This window comes from Bos taurus, chromosome 3, assembly GCF_002263795.3.
Source record: "Bos taurus isolate L1 Dominette 01449 registration number 42190680 breed Hereford chromosome 3, ARS-UCD2.0, whole genome shotgun sequence".
In the NCBI taxonomy this organism is placed as follows: Eukaryota; Metazoa; Chordata; class Mammalia; order Artiodactyla; family Bovidae; genus Bos; species Bos taurus.
In genome coordinates this window covers 97,935,211-97,951,090 of record NC_037330.1, presented here as the reverse complement: position 1 = coordinate 97,951,090, position 15,880 = coordinate 97,935,211, and the positions used below count along the sequence as shown (strand labels likewise).

The 15,880-nt window shown below is 37.2% G+C and overlaps 1 protein-coding gene and 1 non-coding gene across 3 annotated transcripts in view; one reads left to right on the top strand and one right to left on the bottom strand.

Moving 5' to 3' along the window:
• The first annotated feature begins 1,028 nt into the window (after window positions 1-1,028).
• TRNAT-AGU (transfer RNA threonine (anticodon AGU)) lies at window positions 1,029-1,102 on the top strand. The gene has a single exon. It is a non-coding gene; the product is annotated as a tRNA-Thr (tRNA).
• Window positions 1,103-8,223: 7,121 nt separating this feature from the next.
• Window positions 8,224-15,880, bottom strand: part of SPATA6 (spermatogenesis associated 6) — a 166,744-nt gene continuing 159,087 nt past the window's right edge. For both annotated transcript variants that reach the window (XM_005204783.5, NM_001046371.3), the window contains 1 exon segment: window positions 8,224-8,471. In XM_005204783.5, the coding sequence (XP_005204840.2) occupies window positions 8,291-8,471 (181 nt within the window). In that variant the 3' untranslated portion in view covers window positions 8,224-8,290.

The following is a 15,880-nucleotide window of genomic DNA, read 5'->3' as shown; positions in this document are numbered from 1 at the left end:
CTTCCGTGACTAGTGTCAAACAGCACAGTTTTCTGAAAAAGGTGACTACTCAATCACATTCATAACAAATTCTTAAGACTTACAGGGATGTTTATCTGACTGAGATGATCCAGGGTTACTTCTGTTGAATTATGGAGATTTAACTCTAACTTCCAAATGGGGGTTTCCCTCATAGCTCAGCTGGTAAAGAATCTGGGTTCAGGAGTCAATCCCTGGGTTGGGAAGATCCCCTGGAGAAGGAAATGGCAACCCACTCCAGTATTCATGCCTGGAGAATCCCATGGGCAGAGGGGCCTGGCAGGCTACCGTCCACGGGGTCCCAAGAGTCAGACACGATAGCAACTAAACCACCACCACCAGATGGGTAGATAGAGCCACTGACTCAATGGACATGAATTTGAGCAGACTCTGGGACATAGTGGAGGACAGAGGAGCCTGGCAGGCTACCGTCCACGGGGTCCCAAAGAGTCAGACGTGACTTAGTGACTGAATAACAATTTTAACTTCTGCCTCTAACATCCCCCAGATCAAAAGAATAAGGTTAATTTGCAAAACATAACTGCGCTAAGTCCAAAATAAACAGAGGACAAAATAAACTTCCTAGTATCAAAACTGGTTAATAGGACAGGCCCTCAAACAACTGAGAGAAGCCACATATAAAGTTCAAGTGGACAATACTCTCAAGGACTAAGTCATGTGTTTAGTTTCACTTGTAAAATCTACGTAAAACCTCTAGCAAAGTGCACAACGTATACAAGGTTAATAGGATTCTAAGTAATAAAAATAAATGATGTTAAGGTCTATGCCTGGGTGGATTTATACACAAAATAATGAAAGGGAAAGCAAAAGATGTCTACTTTAAGCATCTACTATTTTTTTAGGTATAATACTAATCACTTTGCAACATTTACCTAATATATTCTTCATAGTAACCATTTTAGGTAGGTATCATTCCCATTTTGTAAAAAATAAAATTAAGGTCTAATATCTTCAGATGGCACCACAGAATAGAATACAAGGCTAAGAAAGGCTCCGTGGCTTAGCTGGTTAAAGCGCCTGTCTAGTAAACAGGAGATCCTGGGTTCAAACCCCAGTGGGGCCTGCCGGTGTTCTATTTAGGCTCTGGAAGTTGGTGAAGGACAGGGAAGACTGGCGTGCTGAGATCCATGGGGTCACAGAGTCGGACAGGACTAAGTGACTGAACTGAAATGAATATTATACAACCTACATAAACTAAATAACTAGTAAACTTAAGAGCCATATTGAAAGAAATCTGATTTGGTCTTGTGTCCTGAAATAATTTTGAAATTTTTTTACATTTATTCCACTTTCTGTCCAATCAGATCCTCAAGATCTATCAGAATACTATCTCTATACTGACCTGGAAGCATAGCTACTACAGTTACCCTTTATTGAGCGCCATGTTTTGTATGAGGTAGTTCACATGCATTAACTGGTTAAATGAACTCTACGAAAACAGCTTCCACTTCACAAATGAGCAAATAAGTTCCGAAAAGTTAAGCAACACAGAGGTTACAAGAAAACACAGAGAACAAAATCTGAAGTTCATTCAACTCTGCAACCAACAGTATTGTTATTATGCCAGATGGATTATTTTTAAAATTGTTAATTTCTTTTCCCAGATCACTTCCAAAAAATAATTAGGATAGTGCCTAACATGTGTCAAAGAATGTCCACATTATGTTCCTACTTAATCCTAATACTTTTATGAGGAATGGAGGGCAATGTTTATCAATATCTTATTTCACAGGCTAAAAAAAGAGGTTCAGAAAAGTTGTGAAGAAAGCACTTTTTCTATTATTCAGTGTTGTTGTCAACCTCCTAGAAATAGATGTTACTGGAAATGTATGTACATAAATCTTTCAACATTTTGTTTGCATATATCACTAATTTTACGGAAAAACAAACACACACAAAAAAACTCCAGTGAAGAATGTGTTTCACTGATGAAAATAAGTCTCTAAGAGGATACACCTATTCTCAAATCTATTACAGTGTTCAAAGGCATTAAAGGTTTCCTCTCATTTCTGAACTATATCATAAACTCCAAAGATTAAACTTTTAAAAACTTAAACTGCAACAGAAATGTAGTGATGCTTGTGACAGACTTAAAGTCTATTTTTTTCCTGATAATACTATAGGCACCTGTGCTCTCTTGTTTAATATTTGCATGGAATACTATTTTGCCACTCCTCCACTTTTAGCCTATGTGTGTCCTTTAATATAAAGAGAGTCTCTTGTAGATAGCATATAGTTGGGTCTTGCTTTATTATCCATTCAGCCACTCTGTGTCTTTCGGAGAGCTTAATCCATTTACACTTAAGGCAATCATTGATAGGCAAGGATTTGCTTTTGCCATTTTGCTGTTTTCTGTTTTCTATTTTGTCCCTCTATTCCTCTCTTGTGATCTTCCTTTGTGCCTTGTTGATTTTTTGTAGTAAGATTCTTTAATTCTTTTCTTTTTTAATTTTGTGTGTCTTCTTCACACGTTTGTGTGTGTGTGTGTGATTATCATGTGGTTGGTTAAAATGTCCACTTCCCAAAGTGATATACAGATTTCCTATTAAGCCCATCAAAATCCCAATGACATTTTTTACAGAAATAGAAAAAAAAAATCATAAAATCGTATAGAACCACCAAAGACTCAGAATAACCAAAGTGATCTTAAAAAAGAGCAAAAAAGCTGGAGACATCATACTCCTGATTTCAAGCTAAACTATAAACCCACAGCAATTAAAACAGTATGGTACTGGGATAAAGACAGAAAAAGAGCAGTGGAACAGAATAGACAGCCCAGAAATAAAGTAACACACACAGAGTCAACTGATCTTTGAAAGGGAGTCAAGAACATACAAAGGGGGAAAACCAGTCTCTTCAACAAATGATAAGGAAAATTATATATCCACATGCAAAAAAAAAAAAAAAGAAAGAAGAAATCAAACCCTTAACTTACATTATACATAAAAATCAAGTCAAAGTGGATTAAAGATTTAAACATAAGACCTGAAATTGTAAAACTCCTAATAGAAAATATAGGGGGAAATCTTGACATTGGTCTTGGCAATGATTTCTTAGATATGACACTGAAAGCAAAAGCAATGAAAGTAAAAATAGACAAAGTGGAACCACGTCACATAGAACCACATAGAAAGGTTCTTCAGTGCAAAGGAAACAATCAACAACAAAAAGACAATCAATGGGATGAGAGAAAATACTTGCAAACCTTATCATCTATTATAGTACTTCTTTCATTGTAATAAGTAAATGTCAGTTTTTCCGCCTATGAACTTGGGTCAGGAACTAGGTTTTTGTTTATCTCTGGACATTAGACCTTCAATAACATTTGTTAAATGGATGAATACTCACAAATTCTGGTTGTCTAAGGATCTTCACATAATTAAACTCAAAGTATATCATTCAGAGATAAATAATACTCTCATAACCCCAACAACAAAAAATTGAGTTTCTCTCCTTTTTCATTTTTGTAAATAAATTTCTAGCTAGTTAGATAATCTGGGATTGGGAGGACAATATCTTTCTTAATTTCTAAAAGGGTGTTCCTCAAACTAACTTTCTCCCACCAGGGCCTCAATAATAAGTAAAAAGCACAATTGCTTGGGGTCCGCTACTCTCAAGGTGCTTATTATGGTCACATACAAATTAGGACAAGAGCAACATAGGTTTTTTGTTTATTTTGATCTGACTTCAAAAATCCATTTTCAATTCTTGAGTTCTCCCAAGTTTTATATCTTTAACTGATTTCTGGACATTTTCCTCAATCTCGCCTCCACCCTCGTAAAAACTGATCAATATTGAGTATATCCCATCTTGGTTTCTTGTTCACAAAAGTCCTTCCCATCTTCCAGTGTCCAGCTAAAAGGCTGCCTCATTTAATGCGGCTCCAAGCCTGTGGTTCTCTTTGTGGTCCATTTTAGCATTCATCATATCCCATCAAAGTTTTTGCAACCTTGTACACAATCTCTAGTTAACAGCATTTGGAGTTTTCTGAACAATCATTTTCTCTCCCATTTTCATGCTTTTACAAGTTCTGTTGCATCAAGCTAGCATACTCTATGCTCATTCTTGTATTATTTTATCATAGAAGTTACCAAATCATTCTATAAATGCTGGAATATATTGTTTTCTTGTCTCTCTCAATAGATTCTTTGTGCTTATGGAAAGATACATTTAAAAATTTTATACTCTATATCTAACACAGTGCTCAATAAATACGTGATAAATGGGTGAATGGGTGGTTGAACGTGTAACTAGCTTAAGTTCCTAAGATAACATAAAAATAAACATAATAGTTGTAAAATGATTGAGTCACTTTGGAAAGCAATTCTTCAAAATGTTAAACAAAGAGTTTCCATATGACCCAACAATTCTACTCTTAGGTGTATATTCAAGGAAAATAAAAACATATATCCATCACAAACTTCACAAATGTTCATAGTACCAGCATTTTTCATAATATCCCCAAAGTGAAAGCCATGAAAACACCCACCAACTGAATGGATAAACAAAATATGATATATCTATACAATAGATTATTTTTTAGCAATAAAAAGAAATAAAGTACTGACACATGTTACAACAGGTATGAGTCCTGAAAACATTATGCTAGATGAAAGAAGCCAGACAAAAAAACTCACATATTATATAATCCCATGTATATGAAATGTCTAAATGTCCAGAGTAGGCATAGAAACAGAAAGCAGATCAGTAAGAGTTGTGACAAGGGAAAAAAGGCATGGGGAGCAATTGCTAATGGATACAGGATTCTTTCTGGGGTGATGAAATATTTTATAATTAGCTAGTGGTTACAGTTGCACAACTCTGTGACTATACTGAAAACCACTCAACTGTATACTTTTAAAGGGTGAATTTTATAGCATATGAACTGTCTCAAAAAAGCCATTATTAGGAATGAGCACAATAATGAGAATTCTCTCCTTTTGGTCCAGATTTTTAATCAAGGGCTTAATCTTTGAAATCAGAATACAACTATGCTGCTGAAAACTTCCTAATCTACATCGATCAATTACACAATTATAAAAATGTTGGAACATTAAAAGATCATTCTAAATTAACCTCTTCCTCACCTTATAGCAAAGAAAACCGAGGTCTAAGAAGGATAGATGACTTAAACAAGGTTATATAACTAGTAGTGAAACCAGGGAAGACACACTCTCAGTCCAAATATTTAATTTTTTTCTTAGCTGAATTAACATTTTCCTTCCTGAAATTCCTAGGATTTTTTTAAGAGAAAAATTACATTAAAAAGAAGGAGACAGACCAATTTATCTTTCATATTGTCTAATAACTATTGCTAGATTGTAGGAAATATTAAAAGGGGGGTTAAGAGAATAAACTATGGCACCGTTCTGCTTCTTTCAATGAGAAAAGGCAGCTATTAGTACTTAGAGGTTTTACTCTTGAAAGATAATACAACATAAGAATTCATCATAATAGTTAAGGAAAACAACAAAGACTACTCTTCCCTCTAGGGAATGGAAATAGACACTTAGCAAAGATGTTAAGTATGTGGAAATTTATATTTGATCCTTCAGGGAGATGTCAAATTTAATTCAGAGGAAAATGCCTCTCAAATATTTTCTAAAGTTCCCCTTTGAGACCCATTTTTTGGTGGTCTTTGTATGATAATGGCAAATATAGGTGCAAAGTAATATATATATATATATATATATTTTTTTTTTTTGGTACTTACTCACTCAGGAAATTTTCTATGATAGCAAATATTTTCTTTAAAGTTCATATTTGCTCTTTTTACCAAGGAGCCTGGGCTTCCCTTGTGGCTCAGCTGGTAAAGAATCTGCCTGCAGTGTGGAAGACCTGGGCTCAATCCCTGGAGAAGGGAAAGGCTACCCACACTCCAGTATTCTGGCCTGGAGAATTCCAGGCACCATACAGTCCATGGGGTCACAAAGAGGCGGACATGACTGAGTGACTCTCACTTCACTTCACTGATCTTCCCAGGTGGCGCTAGTGGTAAAGAACCTGCCTGCCGATGCAGTAGACAGGAGGCTCAGGTTCATTCCCTGGGTCAGGAAGATCCCCTGGAGGAGGCCATGGCAACCCACTCCAGTATTCTTGCCTGGAGAATCCTATGGACAGAGAAGCCTGGTGAGCTGCAGTCTGTAGGGTCTCAAAGAGTCAGACATGACTGAAGCTATGTAGCACACCAAGAAGCAACTTTTAAATGGGGGAATTTTTCATTTGTTTCCATCAAGGAGGAAAAGATATTAAGTTTTATTGATGTATGATTTTTTAAAAAACCATCATTCAATGCTGACCTTCAAAAGCTTATACAAAAAATCATCAGAAAACTTACAACCAGAGGGTAGCTGAGTGATTGTGGAGTCCAGTATTTTCCTGACTCTGTCAACATGTGTCTGTAGATGGCATTTCAGAGGAAGTCTCGGGAGTTGGGGGAGAGGAATGGGAGGGGAAAGATAACCATAACAGCAAACACTGTTACACACTCAATTTAGTTTAGGAAAGTCTGGGTTAATCAATAAATATTTAATGAGCACCAAGTATGTATCAGACTTTCTATTAGATGCTAGAGCGAAGCATGTTTATGCCAGGATTTCTTACAGCCTCAAACATGCTAATGTTTTTACTAAGGTGACCATATGTAGTTTGCATGAACAATTTACCACTGTTTTTTTCAGTATTATTAGCAACCCCTTTTTATTCCTGTCATCTTACCCATGACTCTCTAAGTTTGAGTGGTACACAGATTTTTCCTAAACTTACATGACCAATGAAAATACTTGTATCTACATTCCTAAAGCCATCTCTTAGAACAGCAGTCTACAAACACGGTTCAGGAAATGCTGACCTATTCTGTTCCCTCCACTGATAACTGAGGAAACCAGGACCAGAGATCTGTAGCCTAGGATACCTGGCTCCTGTCTCTGATGTGCTTCCAATACATTGCAGATTGCCACAGATAAAACAATCAACATGAAGCTGAAAAGTCTTATTATTAGATAACAGGTATTACGTACTTTCTCCAATTAGAAAAATAAATTGCCCAATTTACATACCAATTCCAACTTAAACAGAGTTCAACTCAAGTATTTTAAGATCATAACTATAAAATTAACCAAAGATGGAATCAATGAGAAAACATTATCTTGTAGTCAACTCTTAAAGTTTGTAAGTCAAGTTTATCATTTCCTATTCTCTGCATTTCTTCTACTCTCTCTAATAAATATAAGGTAACTGATTTCTTCGTATCTTCAAAGCCTAACTGTCCTCAGATGTGTTTGGAGCCAGGGTAGAGGGGAGAGGGGGAAGAAGCTAATTTTATCAACCAACAACTTTTGAGTACAACGAGTTATGCTCTAATATTTCCTCCCCTTTATGGTTCCCAGGTTTTTTTTTTTTAAAGTAAGGTTGCTACTTTCATGGGCTATTTGATACCTATGAATACTCTAAAGAGATTAAATTACAACATAAATCCCTTATTCTTTATGAGTTTCTACAAGCTTTTTAACAAAGGCTATTTTCTGATTCTGGTTCCACCAAAAGTTTTGACTCTAGGAAAAAACAATGCAAAAAAAAAATCTATCTTTAAAAATCAGTTATTCATATCTGGGGTCACATTTGGCCATTCCTATTTCTCGCTATCTGTTAGGCATTTTAGGTAACTTAGCTAGCTCTTTTAGAGAAGAGGGAGTAAAGGATTATAGAAACTTTAAAAAGAAAACTATATCTTAGGAGCTAAGACATTAATAGCCTTTTCTTAGGGAGCAAACAGTAGAAAATACTAGTTAAAATAGAGTTTAAACTCCTGGGAAATTCATCTCTGTATATGTTTTTTTGCCTATGACCAAGAAACAAAAGTTAATAATAAAAATAATCTTAGTCAGATAACCAGTCGAGCAAATGGAAAGAAAATTACAAGGTGATGAAGGCAGAAGAGCATTTTTAGAGAGAATATGTTCTTGGATTTGTAGCTGGTGACATGAGAGACATGTGACAGGATAGCCTTCTCATAATCAGAATGGAGGTTTTAACTGTGTTGCAGAACTGTGAGAATATAGCACTCTCTACTGTGATTGGAAAAAGAAGGCTTGCCCATGATACTTTATCATTTGAAATAATAAAGTCTAACTACTGTGCTCAATTAGAACCACCTGATTAAAAAAAAATAAAAGAGTACAGGTATTGATCACATCAAACGTTTTCATTGAGAAGTTGACAAGGACACTCATACAGTTTATCGCGGCTGATCTCAGAAGCTTTCCTGTGTATGAGAAACAGAACTACAGGCCTTTTTGTATAAGTTCCTGTATATCTTGTCCATGCTGTTCTCAAAGATGGGTCGGTGGGATTTTCCTTTGTAAGAGGCTGCCCTGTTGGACCAGTATTCACCATCATCCAAATGGAGAGTGCCACGTGGCCGTTGAAATGAGCTATAGAAAAGGATATAAACGATTAAAACAATAGTGAAGCAAAATGAGAGGTGGGATATAAAAATTAAATATTTACTAAGAACTTTATAGGCTTGATAACACTTTTTTATTTGTTAGAAAGAAATACTGACTTTTTAAAAGGCTAAGTTTATTTTTTAAATAAATAATGAACCCACTTCAATAAATTAAGTACTTATTATAGATAAGACCTCTCAGGCATGTTAGATGTGCCATGTAAAACTGTTATGTTCTTGCTATTAAAGGTTACAAATATTTTATTCATCTATTTGGAATCTCAATCCACAGAAAACAATTTCTTCCCTGACTTATCAGTCTCATGATTTTACAGTACTTGTGAACTGTGAAACAAGAACTCTTGAAGCTGGATATCTATAAAAAGAATTTGCTGTTTCACCTGGAGTCAATCTGCCACATGAACACAATAAAAGTGGTCATGAAAAAAGGCACAAAGTGGCTTAGAGCCTGCCGCACCCTTAGAGCCTGACACAGTGTCGATGAGGATGTAAAATAATGAGAACACTTATACACTTTGCAAAACCGTTTGGCATGACTCAGTAAGGTTACATACACAACTCTAGCCAACCCCCTGGCTCCTAAGTATCCCAGCAAAATCCTCGCATGTGTGCACCAGAAGATATGTGCCAACATGTTCATAATCACACGCTTTGTAATAGAACTAAAAACTGCAAGCAATCTAAATATCTGTTTATGTTGGAACAAAAAACTGAGCTGTGGTGAGTGCATACAGTGGTATAATATGCAGCAGGGAAAATTAAAGATCTACGGCTACATGCATCAACATAGGTGAAACTGAAAAATTAATTCAGTGCAAAAAAGAAAACTTCAAACAATAAACAGTTAAAATTACATTTGTGTAGAATAGTTTAAAACAAGGAAAATTAAATAATTCATTGCTTAAGGGTAGATACATGTGTGGTATAACCATAAAGAAAAAAGAAAAATCACAATAGCAGTTATTTCTATGGAAATAGGTGCGACTTGTTAGCGGCATAAGGTTATGTTCTATTTCTTAAGTTGGATGATAAGTAAATGGGCACTCCTTTTATTGCTGTTGCTATTTAGGACACACAAGTCTTAAGTATATACCTCTGTTACGGCTGACATATTTTATAATAGCATTAAAAAATTCACTTCTGTAAATCGTGTTAATAGGTGTCTCTATCTCCTGATGGCTTTGCTAAAATGGGAATCTACCTCATATATTCCAGCAATCTTACTAGATTTTATCAAACTTTCTTTACACCTGGTACCACCTCTTTCACACTGGAAAATTTTGAAAATGATAACATGATTAACCTTACTTTTACTTTGTCCATTCAGTTTCAGAGAGGTAATTAACACAATTTTAAATAATGTTAGTATAATCTTTAAAATATTTCAAAAGGCCTTAGCCAAGTCTGCAATGCTATTGCTTTCATATAGTTTCCACCTTTCATTAGCTTAGCTTCAGAAACAGTCTAGCCAAATGAATACAAGTTCTTTCATACAGTTTCTCACAATCCAAACTCCTGCCTAAAAACAGTCACTCAAAACAGTTTTTTGGACATTTTGAGTCAAATGGTAAAGAAATCACATACATAAACACATTAATAGAATATTTCTGCATATACTCTGTACCTCTGCAAACATTCTACAAGTCTAAGGCCCCACGTTTGCCTCTGTTCCCTCATACTACTTTCAGTTCAGTTCAGTTGCTCAGTTGTGTCCGACTCTTTGTGACCCCACGGACTGCAGCATGCCAGGCTTCCCTGTCCTTCACCACCTCCTGGAGCTTGCTCAAACTCATGTCCATCAAGATGGTGATGCCATCTAACCATCTCATCCTCTGTCGGTCCCTTCTCCTCCTGCCTTCGATCTTTCCCAGCACAGGGTCTTTTCCAGGGAGTCAGTTCTTCGCATCAGGGGGCCAAAGTATTGGAGTTTCAGCTTCAGCATCTGTCCTTCCAAGGAATATTCAGGACAGATTTCCTTTAGGATTTCCTTTAGGATTGACTGATTTCCAAGGGACTCTCAAGAGTCTTCTTCAACACCACAGTTCAAAAGCATCAATTCTTCAGCACTCAGCCTTTTTAATGGTCCAACTCTCACATCCTTACATGACTACTGGAACAACTACAGCTTTGACTAGATGGATCTTTGTTGGCAAAGTAATGTCTCTGCTTTTTAATACGTTGTCTAGGTTGGTCATAGCTTTTCTTCCAAGGACCAAGTACCTTTTAATTTCATGGCAGTGGTCACCATCTGCAGTGATTTTGGAGTCCAAGAAAATAAAGTCTCTCGCTGTTTCCATTGTTTCCCCATCTATTTGCCATGAAGTGATGGGACAAGATGCCATGATCTTAGTTTTCTGAATGTTGAGTTTTCAGCCAGCTTTTCACTCTCCTCTTTCACTTTCATTAAGAGGCTCTTTAGTTCCTATTTGCTTTCTGCCATAAGGGTGGTGTCATCTGCATATCTGAGGTTACTGATATTTCTCCAGGCAGTCTTGATTCCAGCTTGTGCTTCATCCAGCATGGCATTTCACATGATGTACTCCACATAGAAGTTAAACAAGCAGAGTGACAATATACAGCCTTGATGTACTTTTTTCCCAATCTGGAACCACTGTTCCATGTCCAGTTCTAAATGCTGCTTCTTGACCTGCATACAGATTTCTCAGGAGGCAGGGAAGGTGGTCTGGTAGTTCCACCTCTTTAAGAATTCTCCACATTGGAAAGCCCTCATAATACTTTAGGAGTCCCCATATGTTCTTTTTTTCATTGGATTGTATTTGCTTTATTTGCTGCTGTGTTTTGTTTTACATCAAGTCATGCACTAATTAATATTCACAAAGCACAGATCTGTACTTTATGTCCCTGTTGTCCATAATCATCAACTTTACTGCATAATAATGTCCTTTTCTGAACTCTGTATTTTGCCAGGCTAGTTCTACCACAATAAACCTACTCAACACAAATTTGAATTTCTATTAAGCCACTACCCAAATCTCAGAAAAGTAAGCAATAGTAGGGACATTAACTTTGAAAATCATTGTGTAGGTTTTTCTGATATTGTAAATCTAATTCCTAATCTCTATCATAAATTATTATATTTAATGCCATCAGGCATAGATTTGCTACTGCTTTGGTATTATTAGACAATACTTTTTTTCATATCACAAAGCTGCTTTAAAATATCAATGCTATCTCAATGGCTTGCAATGAATAAATACAAGTCCAATAACCTTTTCAGAAGCACCTGTGAACCTGGAGAGTTTCTGTAAAAAAAGAGCTGAAGTGGTCAAAACAGATATCCTAAAACGCTTTAAAAATCTTGCAGATTTTGACAGGGAGATATTTCTTTTTAAAATTGTAAAACTCTAGACAGTATTGTGGTTCTCTGGAAAGAATTGGGAATTGGCTCATCCTGTAAGTCTGAATTGCAAAGTAGAGATGTTTGCAAAACAGGTCCTAATATAGCCCATGGATAGGTGCAAACAAAGAACAGCAGAATCTTAAAAGCAACATTTACTTCTAGACATAGAAGCACTGGCTATCTAACTAATAGATTGTGAACATAGTGAGTCAATTCTAATTTTCCATTACTGAGAACATTAATAAGCTTAAAATGGGTAAGCAACACTAAAACATCTTATTATAGTAATAGGCTTTTAAAGACCACACTTCTGTATTTTACTACGAGTATCTCCAGCATTCATTCATTCAAAGCACTCAAAGTTCCTACTCTACAAAGCATAGCATCAGTGTTATGTAACATAAAATGGTTATCTTCAAAGCAGGATAAAATTGCTATTTTATTAAATGCAGCATAGATATATATTTTTTTAGCAATTTTCTCTTGCTACTTCAATAGGGAGCTCTCTACTTAATTATGACAATGCTATTAAAAAAAAACACACACAAAAAGAACAGAGACTAGGATAATATCTGCGAAGTAAGCACTTTCAAAATTTAAATGTTGTTAAGATATAAATTATAAATTTTTAAAGCCTTGCATATATTTAGACAAGAGAAAGGTCTTATGCAGCTTAACATGTACTAGGATACCAAGGGCATGACTAGTTTTATACTCAGAAAAGGAGGAACTCACTTGAAACCCTGACAGTGTTTTCTGTATCAGTATGAAATGCAGACCAAGTACATACCACTTTACACACGGTATTCAGATAACATATCTATAAAGTGATATACATGAAGAAAAGGTCAGAGGGTAAGATATATGGCACACAAATGATAAGAACAGGTGGCAAGAATACACAAAAGAACTGTAAAAAAAGATCTTTATGACCCAGACAATCACTATGGTATGATCACTCACCTAGAGCCAGACATCCTGGAATATTAAGTCAAGTGGGCCTTAGGAAGCATCACTATGAACAAAGCTCGTGGAGGTGATGGAAATCCAGTTGAACTATTTCAAAATGCTGTTAAAGTGTTGCAGTCAGGTCAGCAAATTTGGAAAACTCAGCAGTAGCCACAGGAGTGGAAAAGGTCAGTTTTCATTCCAACCCCAAAGAAGGCAATGCCTAAGAATGCTCCAACTATGGCACAAGTGCACTCATCTCACACGCCAGCAAAGTAAAGCTCAAAACTCTCCAAGCCAGGCTTCAGCAGTATGTGAATCGAGAACTTCCAGATGTTCAAGCTAGATTTAGGAAAGGCAGAGGAACCAGACATCAAATTGCTAATATCCGTTGGATCATCAAAAAAGGAAGAGAGTTCCAGAAAAAACATCTATTTCTGCTTTACTGACTAAGCCAAAGCCTTTGACTGTGTGGATCCACAACACACTGTGGAAAATTCTTCAAGAGATGGGAATACCAGACCATCTTACCTGCCTCCTGAAAAATCTGTATGCAGGTCAAGAAGCAACAGTTAGAACTGGACATGGAATAGCAGACTGGTTACAAATTGGGAAGGAAGTACGTCAAGGCTGTATATTTCCACCCTGCTTATTTAACTTATATGCAGAGTACATCATGTGAAACGCTGGGCTGAATGAAGCACAAGCTGGAATCAAGATTGACTGGAGAAATATCAGTAACCTCAGATATGCAGATGACACCACCCTTATGGCAGAAAGCGAGCAGGAACTAAAGAGCCTTTTGATGAAAGTGAAAGAGGAGAGTGAAAAAGCTGGCTGAAAACTCAATATTCAGAAAACTAAGATCATGGCATCCGATCCCATCACTTCATGGCAAATAGATGGGGCAATGATGTAAATAGTGAGAGACTTTATCTTCCTGGACTCCAAAATCACTGCAGATGGTGATCACTGCCATGAAATTAAAAGATGCTTGCTCCTTGGAAGAAAAGCTATAACCAACCTAAATAGCATATTAAAAAGTAGACACATTACTTTACTGACAAAGATCCATGTAGTCAAAGCTTTGGTTTTTCCAATAGTCATGTATGGACGTGAGAGTTGGACCATAAAGAAAGCTGAGAGCCAAAGTTTTGATGCTTTTAAATTGTGGTATTGGAGAAGACTCTTGAGAGTCCCTTGGACTGCAAGGAAATCAAACCAGTCAATTCTAAAGGAAATTTGTCCTGAATATTCATTGGAAGGATTGATGTTGAAGCTGAAACCTGTTGTGAAGAATAGACTCATTGAAAAAGACCCTGATGCCAGGCAAGATTGAAGACAGGAGAAGGGGCTGACAGAGGATGAGATGGTTGAATGGCATCACCGACTCAATGGACATGAGTTTGAGCAAGCTCCAGGAATTGGTGATGGACAGGGAAGCCTGGCATGCTGCAGTCCGGGGGGTCACAAAGAGTCAGACACAAATGAGTGACTGAATAAATATACTGGATGGATGTATGATGGATATATGGATAGATGTAAGTAAGGAATGTAGGAAGGAAAGATTCAAAATCCTGGAGATCAGGATAGATGATAGGGAGAAGCTTTAATATGAGGTAATAAAATTGTGAAAGCATTTTGCATCTTTAAAGTTACAACAGAAAATAAAATGTCATAAAATATCATTAAAGCCATCAAGAGACTTCTGGTTCAAGATGCTGGAATAGAAAGACATGCACTCATCTCCTCCTGCAAGGGCACCAAAATCACAACTAGCTATTGAACAACCATCCACAGGAGGACCCTGGAACCTACCGAAAAAGATACCCCATGTCCGAAGGCAAAGAAGAAGCTGCACTGCGATGGCAGGAGAGGCACAATCACAGTACAATCAAATCCCACACCCGCTGGGTGGGGGACTCACAAACTGGAGACCGATAGTACCAAAGAAATTCTCCCACTGTTGTGAATGTTTGGAACCTGACATCAGGCTTCCTGGTCTGGGCACTCGACAAAGGGACTGGGAATCCTCAGGGAATCCGATCTTGAAGGCCAGAGGGATCTGATTATAATACTTCCACAGGGTTGGGGGAAACAGAGACTCCAGTCTTGGAGGGCACAAACAAAACCTTGAGTGCACCAAGACTCAGAGGAAAGGAGCAGTGATTCCACAGGAAACTGAACCCAAACTACCTGCTAGTGTTGGAGGGTCTCCTGTGGAGGTGTGGGTCAGCAGGGGCTCACCACAGGGATGGGGGGACTGGTGGCAGCTGTCTGGGAAAGCCCCATCTTGGCGGTCACCCTTAACTCCCAAGGGATGGGTCACCTCAGGCCAGAAAGCTACCAGAGAGGGAGCAAACCCTTCCCATCAGCAGATAATCAGATCAAAGATTTACTGAGCAAGGCCCTGCCCACCAGAGCAAGACTCAGTTTTTCCCACCACAGTCCTTCTCATCAAGAAGCTTACACAAGCCTCTTAGCCTCTGCCATCAGAGAGCAGACAGAAGAAGCAAGAACCACAATCCCACAGGGAGTAAAACAAAACCATGTTAAGAAAGTTAATTAGTATGAAAAAGCAGAAAGTTACATCTCAGATGAAGCGACAAGATAGTGTCAGAATAGTGATAGTGGTTGATCCCGCTGTCAGAGAATGTCTGCAGAGGGGTAATTTTGGCCAAGATCTCAAGTTCCCTTTTGACTTCTGCTGAGAGAAGCTTTAAGGCAAGCAAGTGGGTGATTACTTTGAGTGTGATTCCCTCATATTTGAGATGGAAAGTAGAATGGGAGTGACTTCTTGCCCTATTATATAACTTGGGGATAAAACAAATAATATCATAATCATTCATCCATGGACTAGTGTCTCCCTAATATACTCTCTAGTCTCTCCTGAACATATTTACAGCCTATGCATACACATAATATTCTAGACGACCAGGGATAGATAGAACTTTATCAAGGACAACTGTGGCTATCTTGTCCCTGGAATTTTATTGTCTGTCCATTAAGCAGTAAGTAAGATCTCAAGTACTCCCATACTGTTTGCTATTATCAGAATAATGATA